This window comes from Accipiter gentilis, chromosome 7, assembly GCF_929443795.1.
Source record: "Accipiter gentilis chromosome 7, bAccGen1.1, whole genome shotgun sequence".
Taxonomy (NCBI): Eukaryota; Metazoa; Chordata; class Aves; order Accipitriformes; family Accipitridae; genus Astur; species Astur gentilis.
The window spans coordinates 28,437,004-28,463,043 of NC_064886.1; the positions used below are offsets into that span (position 1 = coordinate 28,437,004).

Sequence of the window (26,040 nt, forward strand, 5' to 3'; positions counted from 1 at the left end):
TTCGGGTCAGGCTCAGTTTTATTTTTAGCGGTTTCATACTACAGCCTTAAAACATCTTTAATATAGTATCAGCTAGAAAGTTTCCAGCATGCTGCATGGAGGGCCTGGTACTTCCCATACTTTCAGAATTGTATGAGAGAGGATTTCGCTTTAGGAAGATGGAGGCAGAGGTTTTAGAATTAAAAAGCTGCATTTCAATTCCAAGTATTGCATGAGGTGGGCAGTTGGCAAAAAAAAGAAGTCTTAGCACCACTTCCTGATGACAGACAAAGACTGAAGTTCTGGCTTCACCCCACCATCCCAGAGCAGGACATTTTGTCCTCAGACCTCCTGCGTTCTGTCACAGGGTGTCTGATCTGCATTGTCCAAGACAAACCCCACTGCAGCAAGGAGCTGTAGGGTGAAATTTGGGGGTTGAGGTGACAGACTTAATGGCTTTGAGAATTAGGATCTGTACCTAAAACTACCATCGAAAGTCAAGTGGAAAGCGGTGGGACTTAAGCACAGCTTGGAATTGGAAAAACCGCCCTGAATAATCCTATTTTCCAAACCCCACATTCCTCAGTTATTCTGAGAATTACAAACATACCAGAGAAAGGTAACTAGAAAGTGACTAGCCTGACAGACCTCTTACATCAAAGACACAAATAAAAACGTTTCAATTCATAAACCTTTTTTGCTTCTTTTTTTTGTATCCTTAAGAAGATAACAGTAACAAAAAAAATACCTGTAGTGTTTTTTTTAAAAAGCTAATTCTGGAAAAAACAATGATTTGTTCCACACTCAGAGCATGTAAATGTAAACAAGCTTTGTTGTAGGACTGATATTTATTAATTTACAGGATTCCTCAGTAGCAACCTTACTCCCAAGCAAATAAAGCCAGGATACAACACAGGTGGTGTAGTACCACAAAGGCTTTAGATGAGGGAGTATACCTACCAGGTATTTAAACAAAACAAACAAACAAACAAACAAAAAAAACCCCAAACCAACCAACAAACCAACCACCCAAACAAAAAAAAAAAAAACAAACCCCAAAACCAACAAGAAAACCCCCACTTGAATATGGTAAAAAATTGGTTTTTTAATTATGACTTTGAACTTTAACTCTTTTACTTACTAAAAAGAGAACTTCACAGAAAAGGTTACTTAGAAACATCATGCATTTTCTAGCTGAATCAGCCATTCTTCAGTTAAATTCTGGAAGTGCCTTTCACTCTCCATCAAGGGGTGGGGAGGAGGGAAGAGGCCAATGCAATTTTCCTTAGAAGTTCAAAAAAAAATTCACATCAGAGGAGAAAGAAAACAAAGAATCCTTGCCAGGATTTTTGTCAAAAAAGGAACACAAAACCAGGAGAAGGTATACGGAAATCCCAATGCATCTTTAAAAGTGGTATAGGTATTTATGTGAGCACCTTGCGACCCCAGGGCTACATCGGGACCCTCCATTGTTTTGAGAATACGTAGCAGCCACAATCATTCTAACAGTGTACAGATTATTACAATGGTATCTTATTTCAGTTCACAAGCAGTTTGATTTAAGCTCTTAATATAACAGTAATGCAAGGAGTTCCTGACACCCAGATTGGGGGGGGGGGGGGAGTGTCTTACCATACCCTTTGTGTGCAAGTCTCAAACAACATTTTTATGTGGTCACTGAATTACATCTGACAAAATGCCTCTCTCAGAAAAAGGGAACTTATGAAAATAATACAGAAACAAAATTAGAGTGAATTGCTTTAAATGCATGCTGGTTTTCCTGGAAGGTACAAAAATTAATGGTTTGAAAATTAGACCAAAAAACCCCCACCACTCAAGTAAAAGCTTCTTCAAACACAAAGGCTCACCATGTTTCAGCCCTTGTGGAAAAACTTCAAGTTCCTTAATTTGCTGTGACTGTCAAGAGTTTTCAGGTTTTTGCCAATTATCTTAATGTTATATATCTTAACAGTATGTCCAGCGCAAACTATATTTAGATTGTTTGCTAAATTCATCTGTGCCAGAAAAGAACAATTATGTTATTTTCAATTACCAGTACCATTGCCTGAATTTGAATTTGCAACAGTAAATGTAAAGCTAGACGTTTCTATCCAATCCTCTGGGAATGCTTTTACTGAAAATTACTTACTAAGGAAACAGAACTTCAGTTTATATGCATTTTTGGTTGGTTGTTTTATGTTAATAGTCCACAAGATATGCATTTCATTTATATACTTAAACTACAAACAGATTTTAAATTAATTTGTTCTTCGACACAGTTCTCATTCTGTAATTTTACCATGCTCTGATTTTTTTTTTTGTACGTTCTCTCCAAATGCAAACATAAAACCAAGCCAAGTAATACTGGTTAAAGTTATTCTTGTTCCTCTAAGGCAACAATCTTTAAAAAAAACCCAAACATACTGTGAAAAAAAATACCTTCAACACACACCACAAACCCCAAATAGTTAAACTATTGACTATAATGGGGTTTACAGCCATCCTCTGAATGTCAAAGTATGATGTATAAAAAGTACTTCAAAAAATGCTTATTTAAATCTTGCCACTTGTTTCTTTCCATTGACAGCAAACATAAAACCACATAGCAGTGGTAACTCCTTACCTACACAGTTGGGGATTCAACATTTTGCAGGCTGCAGAGAGGCCAAAGCAGTAGCCAATGCCACTGGTCCTGCTGCTTCTGAACAGGGCGCGGAGCCCACAGCCCTCTTTACATTCTTTACTTAATACCATAGACCCAACTTAAATTCAGCACCTACTTTGGTATAAAATCTCAACTCGGAGCTAGATTCTGTTGTGCTAGGTGTCTGACAGCGAGACAAATAAAGCAGCAATCCATACTTTCAAAGGACCGCTGTTTTTAATTGAAGCATAGACAGATGATCGCTTAGAGACCAGGATAAGAAAACAAATTTAGTTTCAGATACCTGTTTTGATACCAGGCTTATCTGTGTGATTGAAGAACTGATGAAGATCGCTTATATCTATCATCTATTTACTTACACTGCATGCTGTCTAGATCAGTCCCAATTTCTGCCACCTTCAAAGTATCTTCAAGATCTGGCTTTGCCTTTGTAGGCTGTCAAGGATCTTGTCTTCATCTCAAGCTTACCCTAAACCTATTTAAACAAACCAGTGCCAAAAGAGCCCACAAAACATTTAATTTGCACCACATTATCTCTTATTCTGGTGCCTTTATCTTCCTTAACTGTGTCAGAACAACTTTTATAGCCCCAATCTTACAGCTTAGCTCTTCTGTACTTACAGATCTTCTCTGGTTTTAGGCCCCAATCTGACACTTCTTTAAATCACTGATAACTTCCCTTGTCTTCCAGGGACAAAAGTCTTCAAAAGTCTTCGATGCTTTTCCTATTATCTTCTATCTTGTCCCTTACAAGCAGAACATGCTCTCTAAATTAATGTACAAAATTATTACCTCTCATTCAGTCACAAGCCCACCATTAGACACCAAAAGCAAGTTACACTAAACTGGTAGCTAGGCAGGTGATAGAGTAAGATTTTCTCATTTAGAGAAATAAAAAGTACGGACACCAAAAGATGCAGTTGGCTGATTATTATTAGATAACTATAATATCATAGAAACCCTAAGGGAAGATGAGGGCTCCATTTTGCTGTGGGCCACTGGTAAGGGCAATAGACTTTGGCAAAGATCCTAACAACATGGGATGTTAGGAAATCACATATAAAGTGGGATTAATATTAGCAAGGAGGTTAACAAAACACCGAAAACACCTCCCAAGAACTACAGCTTACCTCTCTATCAACCGAAACATAGCTGATGAGCTGGAGACAGAGCTGCCAGCCTGTCAGTGTTTCATGCCCTCAGCCAAACAGGCCCACTAAAATGCTCTGGTCTCCTCAGATGAAACTAAGGTGAAGGGATTATTTTAGGTTTTGCATGTTAGGGTTTTACTACAAACTCAAAAGAAACCAAAATGCCTTCGCACATCCTCATTTCTCTTCCAGCTATTTAGCTAGAAATTGCATGTGTACCAGAAGATAAAAATGAGCACTTTAAGCACTAAAAATTATATACTTCTGCAAGCAATATGGTTCATACTATGCACCTATCTTATGACACAATTTTTAATTTTTTTTCTTTTAAAAGACATTCAACTGATTAGTGCATAGCAAAAAAAAAAATAATCCATGCGTTCCTACTGCTGGAGTAGTTTAAGATCTAAATGACAGTCTGTCTTTTCACTTGAAGGAAAAAAACAGGGTCTGGTAGATCTTATTAATAAAACCAGGTTTTCTAGTGGGTGCCCTATCTTCCACATATTTATCTGCAACTTTCAGATTCATATTTGAAGATGAAACACTTCTTTTCATTAGTAACCTAAAAAAATAAAACCCTAAACAAAAAATAACATACTTCATTGTTCTAACAGTCCCCAGGAACCAGATTCTGACTGCTACACTCAACTGTAAAATGCAAAGTGCTCCACTTGGGACAGAGTAATTCCATGAAACAGAGCAGGCTCTTGACTGAATGACCAAAGAGCAGCCTTGGAGAGAAGGACCGATGGGTGCTGGTGGACAGTAAGTAGAAGAGAAGGCAGCAGTGCACCCTTGCAGTGATGACAGCTAACAAATAACAGGCTGCATTGGCAGGAGCATGGCCAGCAGGTCAAGAAAATTGATTACTTCCCTCTACTCGGCACTCATGAGACCACATGCTGGAGTACTGCGTCCAGTTTTGGGCCCCCCAGTACAAGACGCCATAGGGCAGGTCAAGCAGAAGGCCACCAAGATGGTTAGAGAGCTAAAGCACGTGATTTACAAGGAAGGGCTGAGGGAGCTAAGTATATTCAGCCTGGAGAAGAGGGAAATACAGTTGTTTTCAACTACCAAATGGGGGTTATAAAGGAGGTGGAGCCAGACTCTTCTTGGTGGTGTGCAGTCAAAGGAAAACAGGCCCTTTTTGCAGCAGGGGGAAATCCTACTAGTTACAAGGGGAAAAAGGAAAAAAAAAAAAAAAAGTGTTCACAGCGAGGGCAGTCAGGAGTTGTGGGATTTCCATCGCTGGAGATGTTCAAGGCCTAGCACAACCTATCTGACTGCAAATTAAGTCCTGCTTTGAGCAGGGGATGGCACTAGGAGACCTCCAGAGATCCTTTCCAACCTAGATCATCCTGCATTTCAATGTAGCACCCAGAAAGTGAGGGCAGAACTTTCTGCGTGAAAATCCTTTTAAGTGCTCCAAACAAGTGTTAATACCTTTTATCAGGCTAATATTATACTACCATCAGCGTACAGCAAATGTAACTAACATGAGGATTAAAATCCATGCACTGTGCCATAACCCACCTAGCTACTCCTTCCTCAGCTGTTACACTCCAGCCCTCTTTGCTGCCTGCCCCTGCCAAATCCCAGGATAACCTTTCAACCGCTCTGTGCTTCTCAGGACTTCTCCAGGCCAGGCTCAATGGCCCTGGAGCCCTCCCAGTCCCACACTCCGACTCACTCATTTGATTAGCAGACATTGCATCGCATCACATCACACATTTTATCCAACTCCTGGAAAGTAATAGCACTAACAGGACTTCCAGGCAGTATAGCTGCTTAAACTAATTTTTCACTTTCTCTTGCATTTGACAAAGTACCATATGTCAGGATTTCACAAAGTCAAGTAATTTGTAAGTTAGCCAGTCAGTTCCTGAGCCTGCTTTCCAATCTGAGAGACTGAAATCTAACAAACAGAGCAAATTTGGTCTTGGTAGGTCCATGCCTAACACCATGGGCAAAATTTTGCCAAAAACTAGATGCCTGTGCTAAGGCAGCAAGTTAAGAGAAGAAGGGGAGAAAAACTCCCATTTCAAAAATCAGCATAACAAGATGCTTTTTGTGTTTCGTTGTGGGTTTTTTCTTTAAAAAAAAAGTGTATGAGAGGATCTCATTCACAGAAACAAAACTGAAGCTTTTGATAGATGGAACTTCATATACAATCTTCATAAATCAGTGACATTTTTTGAAAATAGTTTCTGTATTTTACAGCTTAAAAAAATCTCTATCAGAAATATTTGAAAAAGATATTTTAAGCAATTATAAAGTTACTTAGATAATACCTCAGTATAAAAAAAAGTATTAGGTTTACTACTTCCCTGAATTCAAATTCATCCAGATGTAGAATTACGAGGAAGAAAGTAAATCAGGAGACTTGATTTTCATAAATACCAACCAAAATAAAGTAAAACCAGGGAGCTGCATGTAAGTGTAGGACCTTCTTACACTTATTTCCACAGCAAAAACCTGTCATACTGAATTTATCATAAATGAATCTGAAACAGTTTTCAATAAACCTCATGAAGTAACAGATCCAAGTGCTGACAGTAATCCACACATTTGTCACACACTTCTCTTGGGAAGTTTGCCATAAGTGCCTGTGCAATTCTAGAAACAGGTAAGAGCAAATAGCAAATATGAGCATTCTGCCACTGCTCAATTCCCTGAAAAATATCTTGAGCTTTTAAAATTTTTTTCTTGATCTGGCACATAACCAAGAATATCCTCCAAATTACTTTTTCATGCAATTATAGTTTTCTACCAAGATACGTGAGGATTTCTAAACAATGGCAGTGGTGCTATGTACAGACCTCAGGACTGCAAAAGCACATTCTTATCATTGCTAACACTTAATCTCAAAGTATGCTATATTTTTTTACGCTGATGTGACTTTCATATTGCATCAACCCAGAAATATAAAAATACTGAATGTAAAAAAAATGCGGTATTAACATGAAAGCAAAACTGCTCTGCTCAATAAATTTTAGAAATTCAAAATGGTTATATTTTTGGAAAACATTATTCAATAAGGGAAACCTTAGTTTAAAGTTCCTCGATGTTTCAAGTTGGGGTTTTCCCTAGTGTCTCCTGATATGCAATGAATCTTCTCAAATTCATCTTCACATTGTCAAGAACACACAGTTGATCTGTACTATATTGTCCTTTGCCTTCTTTTCGCATCTGTAAAACCAAAAAATAATTACTTTACTCATGGAGAAGTTTCTCCTATTACATGACCTAAAGCTTATAGCAAGTCTTTTGTCAAGACACACTACCCATGCCTTTTGAGAACTCCAACCTGTTCACGTGTGCACATGCACAACTAGCAGTTATGTCTGCAAGTCAAACTATTATAATACATCTCTGCCTAAAACTAGACTGCTACTGGCATGCTATTTCATTCATACATCTGAAACATTCATATAAAAAGCTACAGAAAATAAGGGTAAGACCTTGCACATCTAACTAACCAAACAACTGTGTCACTATCAGGTATTTATTTTTTGTGTGTATAGTGCTTGGCTTCAAGACCATGAAAGTCACTCCTCAGGCTTCATCTGACTAATGAAACAACATATTAAAGGTCATTCTCTATTTAAGACAAGGATGTACCTAAAATTACAGTTCAGAACTTTGGCCTTGTGATTCTTAAAAGTAGAGAATACATGATCTATTTTAATTAACCAACAACAGAACAAAAAAGTCCACCTGCAACTACAGCACTTTGAAAACAAAAGATGCCAATGTAACTTCTATCCCACCAATTTAGCTGTTCTCCTCCAGAGACATCTACAGGATTTTTTTTTATTATTATTATTATTTTTACAAGGCTATCAGAACAATACAGTGATTTGGACATCAGTAATGCTGATGGTGTAATGGAGATGTTGCAATGCAGATGCTGCGCTGTTACCTTGATGGTTCCATGAACCTCAAGTTAAGTGTATTTGCTTTCCTCTAAAGCAGAATATCAGGAATTCAATTATTTGTTTTCTTTCTTTGGTCATCATTTAAAGCCATATATTCCTGCTTAATTATCTCTTCTAGCAGCCCAAACCTCAAAGCTTTAACCCACATGGTGTGTTGAGACCTTGAGCTGGCTGCATTTGATGCCTACCCTCATTTTGAACACTGGCTGAAATTCTTTCAGTGCTGGAAGCAACTTGATCTGTACCGCTGCCTTTTCTGCTTCTTTACCATCTGCAAATACATCAAAAAGTGCATCCAAGGCTTCCCCTGCTACCACAAGAGAAGGTTCCTTCATAGCAACCTCAAGAAGAAATTTTCCAATCATCTGAAATAAGAGAGAAAAATTGATTTTTCCAGTAATGGTTAAGAAAATTGAAAGAAGTATCAAGACTGTTGTAGGCTTGCAATGCAAAGTTTGGTTTTTCACCTTTAGCGTTTCAGCTGTATCTTGGCCTTTTGCTAGGACACTGCCAGAAATTCCAAGGATGCTCACTACATTCACTCTAACACTGGCATTGCTGCTGTGAATACCAGCTTCACACAAAGCCAATAGCTGCTCAGGAGTCATACACTGTTTAGCAAGGGAGGGGGAAAAAAAGATAGACATATTTATATTTTCATGGAAATTTTCAAATTTGACATTTAGATCATTCGCTTTTACAGAACACAGGCAAATTTATAACAGAGAAACAGAGTCCTGTATTATGAAAACTACATGAATTCTGAAAATTTAATTAGCAAGAAACAGTTAAACTCTCCCTTCCAACTTGTTACGGTGTTTCTTCCAGAACATAACCAAGGCTGTCATGAAGCTGAAGGAAAAAGTTCTGAGCCCAAAGGGGTTTTCAAAAATTTACCTAGCTCAATAGCTATTTCCAACTCATTACGACTTACAGTATAGAAGGTAATTTTTCAATTTAAAGCCAGAAAGGACCAATGGGCCACCTAGTATTACATCTTGTATAACAAACTATTATGCTTCATTCCTATATTTAGCTCACTAATTCATGTCCAACCAAGATTCTAGGACAATCAGCTTCAACTAGATGACATCAGGAAATAAAAGAATCCACATTTCTAGGTGCTAATTTATTAAATGCTTGTCACTATATCCATCTCCTAAAGATACTACCTGTGGCTTATTGCTATTTTGGTTTTGAAATACCTTTCATCTGTTTACATGTTAAGGAGGAGATACCTAAAAACATATTCCTGTAAGGTCCATGAAAAATACAAAGAGCGAATGCTACTAAATCTGTTTTTTCAGTGTTCACAGTTGCTGAAATTTAGCACTTCATTTAAACGGTTTTGTTTCAAAAACTTTCCAGCACAATCTCACATCATTTTGAACCTACCAGAGCATTTGAGTTTGAAAGCTTTTACCTGGGAAATGTTCTTTGATGCCATTGTTTGTAGAAGAGCCCTCAACGCACTGGTTATGGCTTCCAGGAATTCTGTGTCTGCAGGGAGTTCTGTCAAAGAATTGAACCCAGAGCCAAAAGTTAAACAGTAAGATGAAGGATACAAGAACCAAAGAAATACAAATTCCTTAATCCCTTTAATTGTTCCTCCAGGTACTACCACAAACAGGAAGAGCTAGATTTTAAGAGGCTGGTCTTTGTAGGTTGTAACCATAGCGATTTCTTTGAATTCAGTATTAATTGCATCTGGAGGTTAGACCACAGTTGGTCCTCATTTTCAGGCACATCCCTAGTTAAGACACTTGTGTGACCTAACATATGGTACAAACCACAGCTGTCAGAACAGAAGCTTGATAACTGGTATCACATGGAGGCCATAATACAGGAACTGAGAAAACTACAGAAGCTGACTGCATACTTTAACTCCTTTCTTCTGTCTTCTAAGCAGGCTTTTTAGACACCCAGAACACCAGACTCTAATTCATATAAAGAACATGTTTTTCCAGTGCTTTAATAATCTTTCAGGAATGTATGACTCAAACGCTGCATTATTCTTATTCAACTACAAATTCATCAATACCAGCCATCATCTTCAATGCATGTTCTGCATTTGTTGAAGCTTTTTATTTTCCTTTAATATGTTCTTATTTTCTGGACCACTCTAGATTCAGAACCTCTTGATTATTTCATGTGTATCTCCTCCTCTCCCATGTAAGCAACTAGATCTTTACACCTCTTTTTCACCCTGTTTAGAGAATTCCTTCTAACCACATGTTGGTATGTTATCAATTCTATCTGGCAGTTGCCATTACATAAAAAAATATTATGTTAACAAAAATGGACCTGGGCCATTAAACTAACTTATTAACATCCTCTGTCTTCAGGCAGCCCCTTCTCCAGTTTCATCTAAGAACTTTCTGACTATTGCGAAGCATAACATGTAGACCCTGAAATCTTGGAAATCTTGCTCTTCCAACACAAGACAAATGTTTTATGTGTGCTTCCTTGCATATGTCTTCGTATTTATTTTCATTTCCTGCATTTTAGTTTTTCAAGTACTACACTCAGTAATAATGTTCCCATAGACTGATCATATACTTTTAATGACACTGAGAAAAATGTGTTTTGCAGGCAAATGCATTTTCAAGCATTAATGTAGTGTCATACTATACACTACAGCAAATAAGAACTACATACACCACATTTGTGGCTACAAATGAAGACACTTGAAGGAAGGAAAGAAAACAGCTTCTCAAGCTTCTAAGAGACAAGAAATGACAAAGCCAGGCATATGCTAGACTTCAACAGATCTGTCTTAGGAAAAATGTTTTCTGACAATTTTGAGAATTGGCAGGCTTTCCCAGTCTCTAAGAATATCTCTTATTTTTTGAAAAACCATCATCACTGACCTTAAAACAAAACCAGATTATCAGAATAGTCTGAATGAAGCAGGCTGTCAGAGAACCAGCCCATCAGCTTGGAACTAGGTGGGGTTTTTTGCCTTTTTTTTAAACTCAGTTCAGCTTCTCTAGTGTCAGTAACAGAGAGATAATAGCATAAATGGTCCAACAGTATTTTTGGAATGATGCTCATCTGATGTATAAGATTACAGGAGGTAGCTGGAAATGCTAACTGCTGCATACCTACACTAGACCATTTAATAATACTGCTACTGCCAGATGTATGGGGAAACCATAACAATATCTCTGTGAAATAATATGCCTTGGAGGAACTACAATGGATAAATTCTAGCGTTTACCAGGATATATCCGATATTCTAAAATAGTGGTTTTAGAAAAATGGTATTTATTGCCTTCTGCGTTGAAATCGAACCACCACCATAACAGGAAGTTGAGCAGCTTTAATACTTAGTCATAACAACTTTTTATATTTTCTTATTACGAATATGTTTTCAGTAAAGCTATGCAATCATATCCATAAAGCATGCCCTGGAGACAAGGGGGCTGCTCTCTTTCCTACTGTAATAAGCATGTACATTCTGGAGATTTTTGCAACAACCACTTTTGCCACAATTTCCCAAGATTCCTAGGAAAAAATTATGTGAAAGACTGTGCTAGATACCCTTTTTTTCACGGTTAGGCTAGTTAGAACATTTAAAAAGAAAATCTTCCAACTTCTTCATGGCTTGTCTGATTGATCAAAACCTGATATTCTCACAAATATGATCAAGCAAACAGTTGGTCTCACAGCGAGGCAGGATTCATCCACTAACTTGGTGACTTTCTGTGTGCACACACAGATGTAAAGCATATTCTTGCATTAGGAGCATACTTGCTCAAGATGCAATTTGGATAAACACATCTTATCAGGATACACTGTTTTGTCAGCACATTTTTGACATTCAGTATCCTTATTTTGAAAGGCCAAAGGGATAAAGTTAGTAATACAATGACATTAAAACATAACAATGTACATGGCTACCTTACATCCATATGATCAAAGGGGGTCAGCAAGCCCCGTTTACTTAACATCTTACCCATTTTAGAAAAGACTAGCTGTGAGAGATGCTGTGCAAGGGACTGAAGTGCTGAAGCTCCTCCAAGACAATCCACGTCTGACACTAACAAAATGCTATGAAGACATGTTAAAGCTCTACACTGCACTGCATTCAGTCTGAAACAAACAAACAAAAAATGCACTTAGTAGATCTCTTTGAAAAGAAATGTCAAAATACAAAGAAGAATCTTGAATTAAATAAGGCTGTGACCCAGTATGCAGTTTACAGAAACACTGGTATCTCTTTAGTCAAAATCACGTATCATATCTGCCATTGTCCAGATCTTAAAAGTAACCCAAAGATGGGCAATCCTTCTCAGATTTCTAAAACAACTGAATATACATGAAAAATAGTAAGAGAGACAATGAAATTCCTACTTTTTAATTAATGGTTTCCAAGACGGATTGTGCATACAGATGTCTAGAGCAACACTGTTCGGAAAACCAGTTTTTTCAAGAATCTGGGGAGGGGAAAAAGAAAGGTTTAGCAATAAAGCTTTTTTTTTTTTTTTTAGTGTGTTTGGAAGGAAGACTGACATTTTAGCTTAATGTCAAACAGATACGTCAAACTACAAAATTCAAAGCTTTCCAGGTAGCAAGTGTCTCACCTGCCAAAAATGCCAGAATCTTCCTCAATCACTCAAATGGTACAATTACACACTGGGTGTAGTATAGCATACTTTAAGTATCCAACTCCACTGAACAAAAGGTGATTTTCTATGTCTCCGCTATTCTTTTTTATTTAAATCTTTCTCCTTACAGATTCCGCTACAGAATTTTCACAGATAGGTGCAAGTGTAAAAGGCCTTGCCATGAAACTTAGACTGCTTGGTATTAAGTACAAAAAGCCTTGAATGTTTTCATCTTGTACCTTGATGTCTTGGGTCACAATTCCACAATGCTGCTGAGCTAGCATAGTAAATGATTCAAATGACAAACTTCATCTTTACAAGCCCAAATAAGAACGAGCAAAACAACTCTGAAACAAGAACATCTGAATTCTTGTTAGTGTCAAATATTATACTTCAGACACTGTGTATAAAAGAAAAGAGAAAGAGGAACTTGTACTTTTCCAGTGCCGACTGGTGCCTTTCACATATGTTACTTCCACCTCACTTGGCTAATATGGAAATCTGGCATTCATGCTTCTACTCAAAGTTTCCTTTCTTTTTGCAGGTAATCTTTGTTATGTCTGAATCAAGGAATAACAACCTTTGTATTTTGGAAAAGCCAAATTTAAAAAAAAAAAGCAAAACACAATTTCTGACACACGTCAATCTTCTATTCCCACTTACATGAAGAAATTATTTAAGTCATGACAGTTCATGTGATGATGCTCCACCTCTAAGCCAAAAAAAGCAAAGCTAAACTGATTTAAAAAAAATATTCCTTTTCTCCAGATGGATTGGGATAATTTGTTTGCCTAACCTGGGATACAGTTCAGGCACAAGAGAAAGACTGTACCATGTCTTGGAAATAAAAGAAAAGACAATACCTTCTTTGGAATTAGGTTGTTCAGAAATGCTGAGTTAACCTCATCAGAGAGGCACAAGGGTGACATGAGCAGCCCACTCCCCTCATTGTATGAGTTTTCCATAAACAAGTCACTTTCATCACTGCTGGAGAGTTCTTCCCATTCATCATCAGAGGGATCTGAAAACAGAAGACAGACTTGTAACAGCACTCATGCAATAGGTATCCCGCTTCTCAATTATACTTGGCTCCACCTCTTGGTTTAGGAGTCTTTAAGCTCTTGGGCTCTAATGAAGTCCACAAAAAGCAAGTGCCACTAAGCCACAGTTCTAAATATTACACTACTTTTGTTTAAACTGTTTTATTTTTAAAAATTATGTATTTAATATTCACTCAGGCAACAAGCATTCTTATGAAAGAGGTTCTTCATACATGGGTACTTCATTCTCTGATATTAACTATGCTTCACTTAAAGATATCAAAAAAGGTGTAGAAGAAACATTTTATAAAGCATTTCTGAAGATTTTAACTTGGATTGTGCAATTTTACTTTTTGAAGTAGATTCAAGCATGCAAATACACCAGTGTAACTTAATTTGTTTGCTAACTGCAATCAGTTTAAGGCAACTGTTTTCTCTGGCAACACCAAAGCCACAGACATGTCATCTTGACTGGGCAGTAACTGGACTGGATGAAGATGCTACTCTCTCCACAGCAAGGCTAGTTGAAAAGAAACAACAACAGCAAAACAAGGCAAAGCAAGCCAGATCATCTCTACTAGCCATTTCAGGCAACATATTTTAAGTTAATTAAACTAGGTTTACAGTTATAAACCTGAACTAGGTTTATACTTACATGATTTACTCTACTAGCAGACCTGTAAGGGCAGACATGGTGAGAGGGGTTCAGGTCCTATTACCAATGGGCACAGCTACTGTAAAGTGAATAATCTGTCCATGGCCAAAGGCAGACTCAGCCTGACAAGCACAAAGTCAGTCCATCATTTATATTTAAACTGATATATCTATGTCCACAGGCTTTACACTGATTTATCTAAAGTTGTTTTAAACCTGGTTACATTTTAACTGGTGTGACACTGGTGTTTACACAAGTCCTAAGTCTATAGGTTGGACTGATCCTCCTCAATGACAGGTGAAAGCTCTGCCTGTGTACATAGGTCTGGATATTTAACTACTGTGAAAAAAAATATCCCATTCACCCCCAAGTAATTTTGTTTCACAACACAGATTCACGCGAGATCTAGGTACCGTAGTAAGTATGGTAACAGCCATGCACTTTTCTGTGGCAAAAGGTAAATTCATTAACTTAAAATACAGCAGTAAGGGTCTAACTGAACGCATTTCACCTGCACCGTGCAGCAGCTTAAGAATTTATTAGAAGGTGATGACTAATGTTTATCTGATGCAAAGTAACTCATCGGGCTGTGGCAATTTAATCACATGGGCATCTTCTTTTGCTTATGGTAATATCCAATTAATTCTACAGCCATGATATGCTGGTATGAATAGCCTTTGCATGAGAAAAACAGTTGTCTTTCATGCTTTACCAACCCAGTAGCAACAAGCATGAAAACAAAGCAGACATGCCGCTTTCAGTCAGTCTCTTGCATCTTCTAAAAAAACAAAATTCCACCTGCATCTTTACAAAGCAAACAAAAATCTCCTTTGAAAACTAAATGATAACTGTATGAGCTGACCATGCAATTCAGCAACAACAAAGATAAGTCATCATATGTTCACAGTCAGTGACCAGGGCAGAGCAGGAACTGGGCTTTAGAACGTTAGCCCGTAACTAAGATCAGGTTTCTTATAACGTTCTTGGAAATACAGAAGCATTTCCAATGGCAATCCTGTCTTGACTAGTGCTGGTAACCTACGAACTACAGACTGTACAGCAATGCTGAAGTCCCTTGACTTCCCCCACCATGTCCCCGTTAAGGGGAGAGCACTCTGCTTCTTCCAAATGCCGGCCAGCGTTCAGTAAAACACGTCTCTTGCCACCCTGGTTATTTCCCTCAGTTCTGTGGCAAGCTGAGTGTTTCTATGAACTCAGCATAATGGCTAAAGCTATTTTAGTCCTCAAATAACTTGAAAATTAAATGAACAACTGCCTCTGGATTCCTCTTAATTTCTACAGACTATGTTTCTGTCTGCCCATGAATGGGCAAAGTACTGTAGTGAAATACAACACAATCAGCCTTACATTACACTGAGTGAATGGCAGAATATACAGCTTATCCACAAGAGATTTTCCAATTAAAGGGGAGAGCTTATGAATTACAGCTCATTAGATGAGAAATGCAGTTATGAAAGGAGCTTCATATACTAGGTGCAGAATTTCCTTGCGCTGTAACAGAAAAAAAAAAATCACCATTGGGAATATCTGGGTATTACTGTGGATTTTATTAGAACCTGAAAGATTTACTCAAGACAGTTATCTCCCACACAATTACTTTTGCATCAGGCTTACAAACTGCAGTACCAATTAAAGTTTTCAGGTTTTGTAGGGGTTTGGGGGGAGTTAGTTTTGTTTGGTTGTTCTTTGTTTTTTTTAAACAGAATTTGAAAATCACTGATTTGTTTTCCTGAAGATTAGGGAAAAAGCTATCAAAACTGAGGATCAGAGTTCATAGAAGATACAGAGTATCTATTTCCTACTCCCCCCAGAATAACAGGCTTGCTTTCTCCTCCAAAAAAAGCTCATAAAGGCAGAAGTCTGAACAGCCTAAATCTGCACTGTTGCCAGAGTTGCATGCAAAAGCTGTCTCTCCTTCTTTTGCAACACTTGTAGTATAAAAACTAAATCAAAACTACAAGATTTATCTGATTAAAAAAAATTGATGCCCCCATCCTGCAATAAGATTCGCACCCATATTGTATCTGATGAACGCTCAAGAACACACTCTACTCCAAAAGAATTTGCTGTAATATTTTTTAGGAAGCACCTCTTCAGCACAAGTGCTTTTGTGTTTGTTCTTAAATGTTGGCACATGTAGCATCATGCAAAAAAAAAATCCATAAGCAACAGACATTACTTAAATGAGAAAAAAATCCACTTAAATTAGTAATAGAAATTACAATCCAATCTGCCCCTCAGCTGAGGGTATAGAGGATACTAAGTCTATACGCATTCACCCTTAAAAGCTAAGATCACTAAACAGCAAACTAAACATGACCTATTCCAGAAACAAAATGCACCACAGCACTTGCAATGAAAGAGATTCCTACAAACCTTCACTGCAGCACATATTAACAATGATTTCCAGAGCAGTCTGCTGAGCCATCAGTAAAGCTGTCACTTCTTTCAGTTCCCACTTATCAGACTAAAAAATAAAAACATGAGCCGAATTTAATTCTGTAAAACAACATTTCAGTGCAAATTAAAATACCCAAACTGTCAGTTAAAAATCCAATCCAGCCATTTCCTCTTCTCATCCTACACCAAAACTTTAAAAAAAACATACACAAAAAAAGGCATTATCTCTCATCTTTCGGTTGGATGTTTCAAAACAAATTCTACCTTCAAGAAATCCCACCTGCAATAAAGTTGTAACGGAAAAGATTACCTAAAGTTAGCTAAAGTCCTAACAGAAACATGTATTTCTGTTATTCTTTCCATGTATGCAATAGTGAATGCATTTTTTAATCTCTGAGCCATCTCCACTCACAACTGAATGGTTACAACCACTAAAAATCTCACTCGCCTTATGCAGAAATCAGAACTTCCCACAGCAGCTAAAGGTAGAAGTGTCAGGTAAGCCTATACCTTCCACTAGAGGAAAAAAATGGAAACGTGCTTTCCTTGCATGCTGTGGAACTTGAGCACACTGGAACAAGTTGTGCTGGAATTCTCCATGCTCATCTTTGAAGTCTTAGCTAAAATAGTCACGCTATTTGTGAGTTAGGATTAGTAACACTTGCAGGTGGTTTACTCTGGCTAATGCTGAGTCAAGACCAGTCAGATGCTCAGCCAAATGCACTAAGCTGTCTGAGAGCCAGCCAGCCATGCTTACCGGAAGTAGATCTGAAATGTCATTTTCTCTCCTGACTTTTCCTTTTGGTATTTCTTCCATGTCATCATCTTCACTCAAAACACAGTTATCTATAACATCACTCACGTTTTCCTCTGTTTCTGCCTCCGCAGCAAGTTTTAACCTCTTTTTTTCAGCTTCATTCATACTAATAATCATTTCACCAGCATCTATTGCTAATGATTCTGAAAAAATCTTCAGGATTGCATTAACCATGCTTCCCAGACTGCCTGGTGGAATGGTATCCTTGATATTCCAGATAGTGCCTAAACACGAGATAGTTGAAATATAAAAATTATTAAAATACTCAATTCTCAGCTCTGTAACAGCCACATATTTTGTAAGGACACAGCCTCCACTACTTAAAATACTCAGTATTTAAATTTCAGTATGAGTGGTCAAGTCTTTTCTCTTTTTTCTGTATTTTCTTCTGTTTAGCATTTCATATACTCATCTCTAACTATGTTATGCCCACATCTCAAGTAAATTTCAGCATGGAAGCATAAGCAGCATATTTATGTGGAGCGACTTTGGTGACACTTTTTACCTGCAATAAACAAACCCACACAAGATAACTATTTTCTAAGGATTCTCAAAATTAATTTATTACACTCAAAAATCACCATGGTTAAGCATTTGAGGTAGAAAGAAGAATGCAAGGTAGAGAACCTGAGGTAAAAACCTACTCCTATCGAGATCAAAATGATTCCTGTACTACTATTGACTCATTTCACTGTTGAAAACCAAATGAACAGTTAAAACGGGTTATCACACTAAGCAGGTACTGAATTCAGAATCAAGCATTTAAGACAGTTTTAAAACTAGTTGCAAATATCTGGTCATGCCAAAACATAATCCCAGAAGGCAGAAGTAACCTCATGAACCACCTGTACAGGCTCTGACGATCAGATGTCCAGACTATAGCACAGAAGACTAAGCCTTCCATCTTTCCCACCCTCCTTTACCTCCCACGCTCTCCATCACACAGCAATGAACACCCTCGAGCATCATACCTGCTATCAGCGTTCTCAGAAGGATATGCTTCATTGTGCTCTCTGGACACAACATCACGGTTTCCAATACTTGCTGTGCAGAAGCATTAAATGAAGAAAGAAGATCTGGATTATCTTCCGTCACTGCCTGCAAGCAGTTTGCTGCAGCAAACAACAACAAAGATAATTAACAAACCCAGTAGTAGCTTTCACTCTTCTAATGAGAAAGCATAGTTTTCCTGAAAGCTGGAGTAATGAAACACAGGGAGAAAACATTTCATGCAGCATCATGTTGTAACGGTGTAACACTGTCCTTCGCAAGCTGTGTTTTGGATTAAAAGATGTTCTATGGCAAATCCATACATAAAACAGGTGAGGACAGTACCACATCAGACATGGGACTAGCTCTACTAATTTCAGCTACTCAAAATTCAGTTTCTCCATTGTATGCTGACTAGGGACAACGCCAAAAAACCTTGTAAGCACATGCACCTGTAATACTATTACAAGACTATAATAACAATACTACTAGTAAAACCACTTTTTAGGTGACAGGAGTTGTTTGGGGCTATTTTAGATGGACTACGTCCTCTGCTCTACAAATTAAACCCTTCATTACCAAAACCAGAAAAAAAAAATGAAGCTCAGCCTCTGTCTAGAGCTTGCTTTCCACAAAACTCTTCCTCCCATGTAACCACCAATAAGCCATTCTCCTTCGGACTGAAAACAAGCACAACGGTTGTCAACTTCCGAATGATGTGCTGTTCAGAAAGGAATTCAAAGTCTTACATTCAGTGTAAAGTTTAAGTAATGCTAAGGCAGGTGCATTATGCAATGGATGTGATATCAGTGTTACAGAAAAAAAAGTATCCTTAAATCCTTATCTTCTCTTTTTACTACTTACCTACTGAAATAGCCAGATCCACATTTGTGGAAAATTTCTTCATGTAATGTAACACAGCCTCCAGACATCCTTCTTTATTGAATATATATACCGCAGTATTGTTACATTCACTAATGCACAAAAAAAAAAAATTAATAAAACACTTTTCCCAGAAAAAATTACTGTAACAACATTTTAGGTAACATGTATTCACTATTACTCACATTTTAAAAACCTACCTAAGAATTACACAGTAGTCAAAGAGCTATCCTTTGCTATTGAGGTTATGATCAACTCTATATAAAATGGAGAAAGAGAAGCTGCAATACCCTGGACACCTTTGAGGAAAGCTGGCTTTCCTCACACAAAGTATTCAGGAGTTTATTTGGGAGCCTAAGTACAGTCTCATGCAGACAGAGCCAGCCAGAGCATGAAAGGCAGCTTATAGTTGCAGGCTACAAGCCAGCCCGGGTTTTTCTGCAGCCATGGAAGACTACATCCACAAACCCACTGACAACATAGTGAGCTGTTACCTCTCACATCAATATTCGCTTACTCCAGAAAATGACCGCTATTAACATTCAGAAATGCATGCTAAATCAATGCTAAATGTGACATTTACTTTATTTAACAGCGGGATTTGTGCTTCTTTATGTTTTCACAGCTCTTGCCACTCTTAAACTAATATATTGATACAGGACAAATTCAAACTATAAAAACACGAGACTTAACTAGCTACAAGGGTCTTTAAATTTTTACTTTTGAAAATACTATGTCTCTGCATCAATGCCAGCCTCAATTTTATCAGTACCAAACTTAGCAATGAAGTCAGCAGTTCACAGTCATTGCCACAAAGTTCAAAATACAGAAGTAATTTATAGCACACTTAATGATTACAGTTCCTGTTCCAAAGCACTTATGCCTACAAAAGCACTAAGAAAAATGAACACAAAAGATTGTCAAGTCAGAGTTACAAAGGGTCCTGTATTCTGTGTAAGGTGCTGAGCAAGCAGTTTCTGTACTGTTCTAGATTCCAACCCCTAGAAAACCCACCCAATTTACAAATAAAGCCTCAAGCCAGCTGCCATACCATATAGACACACATAGAGGCAGCTCCATTGCAATACTGTACAGTGCAAAACAAAATCCTGTATGGACCAAATGTATAATGACATTATGGAGCTCTTACAAAATGAAGAGAAACAATACAAAATTCAAGGAGAACTTTCAAAACGGGTTTGTATCACTTTCATGTTTATAGCCATTTCTGTATTAATAGCGTTGCCATTTCTCTTCCTTCACTTGGTGTTTCCAATGTAGAATGTGAACTGCTCAATTAGTAGTTTTTCTTACACCATTAAGTAGATTTTTTATCAGTGCCTCAGTCGCTAAGGGACAGTTTGTCCAAACATTTAATATTAACTTTTGGGATGACCTGCAGAGGGAGGAAGTAGTACAAAAACTCCTCATATTCCCAGAGCACTGGAGTCCACTGATCAGAATTTAATTTTCTCCATCTCCCGTATCACAATAAGGATCTACATGAACTGCATGCAAGACTCCACAACCCAGACTACAGGAGACTATGACAGAATATGTTCAGAAAACAATATCAGAACTCAGGGTGAATAACCAATACAAAAAAATTGTCACTCTCCTAAAACTTATGACCAACTTTGTGCGCTTTTAGAATCCTTCACTTAGAAAAGTAATTTATGATAGAAGATAAACTTGTATTTCAGGCCAGATGGCTTGCCATTTATTGAGCAAGGCACATGTAGGAGCAACACAATCAGAAATCAGAATCAGCAACTGAATACATCTTCCCAGGCAAGGACAGTAATTTATTTTCTGCCTCAATTACCATGCTCTTTTTCAGGAACAATTTAATTTAGCTCTTCTAAAAGGCCAGTGTTTATACAGCACTTACCATACATTCCACAGCAAATTAATAGCCTCATTAGCTATGTCTTCAATATAATTTTTGTTCATGTCTCTGCATTTCTTTGGAGAGAGCTGGTTAGCATCTAGTCCGGTACTACACTACAACCAAACAAGAGAACCAGGGTTGGGAAACAAACAAGCCAAGAAGAAAAGCAAAAACTTAAAACATTAGCAGCAGAGTGAACGAAGAGATCTCTCATGAAGTGTTTATTACCAGAAAACCTGACTAGTTTCCTACACTCTATGAAAACTGGGCCACAATGGAATTGAACCATTGATAATTTTCTTTCTCTTGCAGAAAGACTCTTAGGGTACTTGCTTTGCATTCAAAAGTCTCCAGAAGCATTTTTTTAATAAAGAAATACTTAGCCATTTTTAGAATCTGAAATGCTGTTCCTTGCTAATAGTCTGTATGCAACTTTCAACAGTTCTTTCTAATCACAAAGATTAATTCAGCTCATATCTTGCTGCGCTTTACAATAATGATATTACCCATATTTTAAAATGGGGAAGAAACATACAGAAAATGATGGTATTGCTCAAGGCTGCTCATACAAAGACAGCAGGTGACAGAATTCAATGCAATTTCCAAACTGCACTGCAACACCTGGACCAAACAAAGAATAAGTATTCAGTACAGATTATTCTACAATAGCAGTAACTACCCAACTGTAAATCCAACCTTTCATTTATGCAAAACTGTTTACCAAAAAACCTCACTAGAATAATGTTGCAACATGAATGTTGGATCTGGATCTTGACTGACAGAATAGACTTGTCTTGACTGATGTTCCAGACCCAAAATCTCCAAACCATTTATGCAAAAATTATCCTAGGCAGCAAACCTCACCACAGACCCAAGTTAGCAGGTCAGGAGGCAGAAGCAAGTGGTTCGAAATCTCCAGAATAATTTCTGTACTATTAAACCTACTGAAACACTCTTTTAAAACATCTTTCAAATATCTTATCTTGATAATGGCTAAAGAAATGAACTATTTTTGAAAATGGGATAATTCAATGGTTAGATCACTTTTAAAAGCAGAATAAAAATAAACACACCTCTTTAAGAAGTGCAACAAGGGGTGTCATGATGTCTTTTGTCACCATGTCATCACAGACTTCAAATCCTCCACATGCACTCAGATTTCTGAAAAAAAAAAAAAAAGAAAAGAAAAAAAAAAAGGCTTTAGATCAAATACAATACTTTCCAGGAATGTTTCAAAAAGCACGCATTCAGTATTCTTCTGTAAAAGTTATGGTACTCTTTGCTTTAAAATCAATCTGCTTTATCAGTAACCTTAGTCTTCTACCATCCTAACGCAAAAGAACAACTTCGGTGTTAGGAAAAAAAAAAAATTCACTTTGCTTATCTAGTATAACTAGAAAGCTTATCTGTACTAGAAAATTACTTCCGTCAGGTTTTACTCAGTGTAAGGTAAAACATGGATGTTAACAAGTATTAGCATTACAGTTTTGTACAGGTAAAGCAAGCTGTAGGTCTGACTGCAGAATACCAACTCAAACTGATGCTGTTCAATATTTACAAGTTTCTCAAAAAGCCAGCTATGTGCATTCTCTAAATAATCCACTGTTCCTACAGTTTAATCAAGATACAAAATGCCATACTAACAGCATTCAAGTTCTCTATATTTCTTCATACTATTGTTGATTTCTTTGTTTAACATAAGGATGGAAAGCACTGCATTCCATTGGGAGTAGATAAAACGGTAGTAACTAACTTAAAGCCTGCTGCTGACATTAAAGTATCATGACAGCCTATTGGAGCAAGAAAAGCCCCTCCCTGGGGGACTCTGACTGACATAGGCATACTTGCTCAAAATAGAGTTAAAGACAGAGAGGCTGGCATTCAAGTTCATGGCTTTTAACAGCAAAACCCCATTCTTTTCTCTACCATGCCAGGAGTACATCATTCAAAATGAATATTAAAAATTGCTTACCGGAGAGCACCTGCAGCTGTCTCACGAACAGCTAAACTGTGATCCATCAACAACGGTCCTAAACATCGGACAACATCTCTCTGCAGAAAGGCTGGGATTACATGCTTCTGCTGCAACAGCTTGGAAATACTGGCACAGGCGTACTCTCTCACTTCAGCACTTGGATGCTGCAGCTGGGGAGACACAAACAGGGCAGATTAGGGGCAAGGGAAAAAGGTAGCTGGAAGTTTTCATTGAGTGAAAAGACTGATCTGCCTTTTGATCTGCAGGCCCAGCACTGTAGCTCCTGTTTTACTACTCCTGAAAGGAATCCAGAGCTTTTAACTTCCATGGAAGTTTACAAATCTTTGCCTGGGTTATGTGTGTTAACTACATGACTAGATAAATACTATTCTGGGTGTTTAACAAAAGAGCCATAGTTCAGACACAGATTTGACAGTAGCTGGCGCTGGTGAGACCTCATATTTACTTTTGATAACCATGTTTTTAAAAAAAGGACAAAAGTAGGGGGGGGGGGGGGAAATACCATCAAGGAAGTAAAACAGCCACAATGTATGCCACCATAAAGAAAAACTAAAGAATTAAAAAGCATGAAAAAACACAACAGCCTTTACACTAAAACCATCTGCTTAAAGACAAGGAGCAAGCGCTCTCTGCGTCCACGAGACAACACTGACTTGTACTGTAACAGAGGCGTAGGTGAGATGTAAGAATTGCAAGCCATAAAATTAATAAAACAGCAGAAGAGCCTATCCTGGAAGGTCACGGAGTTTGTTGAAAACCTAACGGAAAAGATAAACACCTGCTGAAGAGCAGAGTGGAGAAGAGTAGTACATCAGATCCTGCCTTGCTGAAACTGACAGAGGTCTCTCAGCTCATCCTCACCTGGGCATTTATATATATTTTTATTTTACGCTCCTTAAAAGACTAAATAGGTTAGTCCAGAGGAATAATCGAGCAGCAAGTTGTTCAATGAGTTCGGTTAGGCGAAGCGAACAAAGGCGATTTATTTACTTAAAGGAAAGGAGATTTCTAGTTCCGATCCTAAAGTCACATGGGCAGGAGGAGGTTTAAACTAGTTTTCATCTGTAGTACTCGAACCAAAACCGGGAATGCGGCCAACAGGCGGCCAAACCCAGTCCCTTTTCAGCTTTTTTCTGTCGGTTACTTCTTACGCGTGGATCTTGGACTCACCGCTCTGCCTACCCGTAGGAAAACTCTCCGCTGGGGTAGACAGAAGCCGAGCACTGCAACAACTCCTCCAAAGCCTCTCCCGGGACGAGGGGCACCGAGCAGCCTCCCGCCCCGCCCCAGCCCCTCCGAACCGCTCCCTCAGGAAGGCGAGAACGGGAGCCCGGACGGGGTGCCCTGCCCTGCCCCTCGCCCCGCCGGTGCCGGGCCCGGGGGCGAGGGGAGAGCGGCGGCAGCCGCCGCCCCTGCCTGCCGAGCCGCCCCCGCCTGCCGAACCGGCCGCGGGCGCAGCCGTGACGCCGGAGAAGCGACGCGGCGGCGGCAGGAGGGAGGGAAGGAGGGAGGGAGGGACGGGCGGCGGCGGCAGGAGGGACGCCCCGCACGGCTCCTTCCCGCGCCCGAGGGCGGCACCGCAGCCGGTCCCTCGCCCCACCGACCGGCCCCTGCAGCCCCGCCGGGCCGCGGCTGCCGGGGCGGCCCCGCTCCGCCGGTCCCGAGCGGGAGTCGCGCCGAGCCCGCCCTACCCGCGGCCGCCCCCGCTTCTCGCCCGCACCTTCTCCAGCAGCTCCGCGGCCGGCTCTTCCTCGGGGCCGCCCTCCTCGTCGCGGCGTTGCTCGGGGCCGGCGGGGGAAAAGGGGGCCCTGCGGAACCGCCGCGCCCGGCTCTTCCCCATGGCTCCGCGGCCGCCGCGCCGCTCGGCGCCGGCGCACCCACGTGTGCGCCCCCGCGCAGGCGCGGCCCGGCCCCGCCGCCGCCCCCGGCAGGCCGGCCGCCCTCCGCGCCTCAGACCCGCTTACTGCCAGGCGACGAGCGCTCCCGTGACGGACGCAGCGAAGCGGCAGCGCCGTCGCCGGCCGGGCGAGCGCCGCCAGCGAGATCAGCGCAACGCCCTCCGCGCTCAGCGGAACGGGCGGAACTTACCCCGCCCCCCCGCCAGCCCAGCCCAGCATCGGCAGCGTCCCGGCGCGGGTTCGAGGACACGCTGTCGGCCTCGGGACGTCTCCCCGCGTCAAAAACTCAAAACAAGGTGAACGTGGAATGAAACACTTTCCTCTAGCGGCACTTACAGAGGCCGGATTGACCTGCAGGGTGGGAAACGGGAAGGACTTTCTCTCTGGTGTCAGTATCTTAGACTGCAAGAACCACATCGAATAAGGGAAACGTTGGTCCGGTATGAAAGTTAACAGACTTCAGCTATAAACTTCTGAAGTTCTTCTGTGTTCGCCTGGGATCTGCATTTGCACAGTACAAGAGAAGATAACATCTGTTTATACAAAGAATTTATTTTATACACCTTTACCTACAAAATATACAGCAGTTAAAAATAATGGATGGGCAGAAGACTTACTGGAAAAGTCACAGGAGACAATTCTTAGCGTCTCAACTGACAAAGTTACATCGATAGGCTGCCTGTAAAAGCCAGTCTACCTTGCAGTAGGAGTTACCGCAGCTGCAACGGCTTTGCCCTTTTAGTCAATTAAAAGAGTTCAAAACAATTAAAAAGGCACCTTGAACAACTTAAACTCTTAAAACTCTTCACAATTTTAGCTATTCAAAAGTTACACTTTATACATATAACATCCACACCTTGTTTTTAGCACTCTGAATAACAAATGTTGTTATTTTATTGTGGCACTCTCTGCATTTTCTTCAACAAATCTGAAGTCATACATTTGCAATACTAGTTTTGTATTCAGACTACCGCAGCATAAAAATCCACTCAGAATGGTCATGGGGATTTAAGATACAGTACAACCTTACAATCGGGAAAATACAAGCATATTTAAGACAATTTTTAAAAGATTAAAATCTTAAAATAGCCGTGTTGTGAACCA

General features: G+C 39.3%; 1 protein-coding gene across 8 annotated transcripts; it reads right to left on the reverse strand.

Annotated features, from left to right (window-relative positions):
* HEATR3 (HEAT repeat containing 3) lies at positions 1 to 26,009 on the reverse strand. 8 transcript variants are annotated; one of them, XM_049806956.1, is made up of 16 exons: positions 24,759 to 24,889; positions 23,015 to 23,187; positions 22,116 to 22,203; positions 21,043 to 21,155; positions 19,134 to 19,243; positions 18,251 to 18,391; positions 17,220 to 17,503; positions 16,439 to 16,529; positions 13,210 to 13,367; positions 12,093 to 12,175; positions 11,695 to 11,831; positions 9,160 to 9,248; positions 8,204 to 8,347; positions 7,925 to 8,101; positions 6,844 to 6,987; positions 1 to 1,263 (listed from the first exon to the last, which is right to left on the reverse strand). In XM_049806956.1, the coding sequence occupies exons 1-15, from the start codon at positions 24,876 to 24,878 to the stop codon at positions 6,868 to 6,870; spliced, it is 2,028 nt and encodes a 675-aa protein (XP_049662913.1). In that variant the 5' UTR covers positions 24,879 to 24,889; the 3' UTR covers positions 1 to 1,263; positions 6,844 to 6,867. The 8 variants fall into 8 exon arrangements, with proteins under 8 accessions (XP_049662913.1, XP_049662914.1, XP_049662915.1 ...); XM_049806957.1 differs by lacking the exons at positions 1 to 1,263; positions 24,759 to 24,889 and adding an exon at positions 25,273 to 26,009 and having other exon boundaries at positions 2,385 to 6,987; XM_049806958.1 differs by lacking the exon at positions 1 to 1,263 and having other exon boundaries at positions 2,385 to 6,987; positions 17,325 to 17,503.
* Positions 26,010 to 26,040: the final 31 nt, after the last annotated feature.

Bases quoted from the DNA above. Each gene is read 5' to 3' on its own strand.
- HEATR3 (XM_049806956.1), bottom strand. From the start codon at position 24,878: ATGGGGAAGAGCCGGGCGCGGCGGTTCCGCAGGGCCCCCTTTTCCCCC. The intron at 12,176-13,209 runs GTATTGTCTTTT...TCCCCTCCCCAG, and splicing joins ACAACCTAATTCCAAAGAAG to ATTCTTGAAAAAACTGGTTT. The intron at 8,102-8,203 runs GTGAAAAACCAA...CTCTTATTTCAG, and splicing joins ATACAGCTGAAACGCTAAAG to ATGATTGGAAAATTTCTTCT.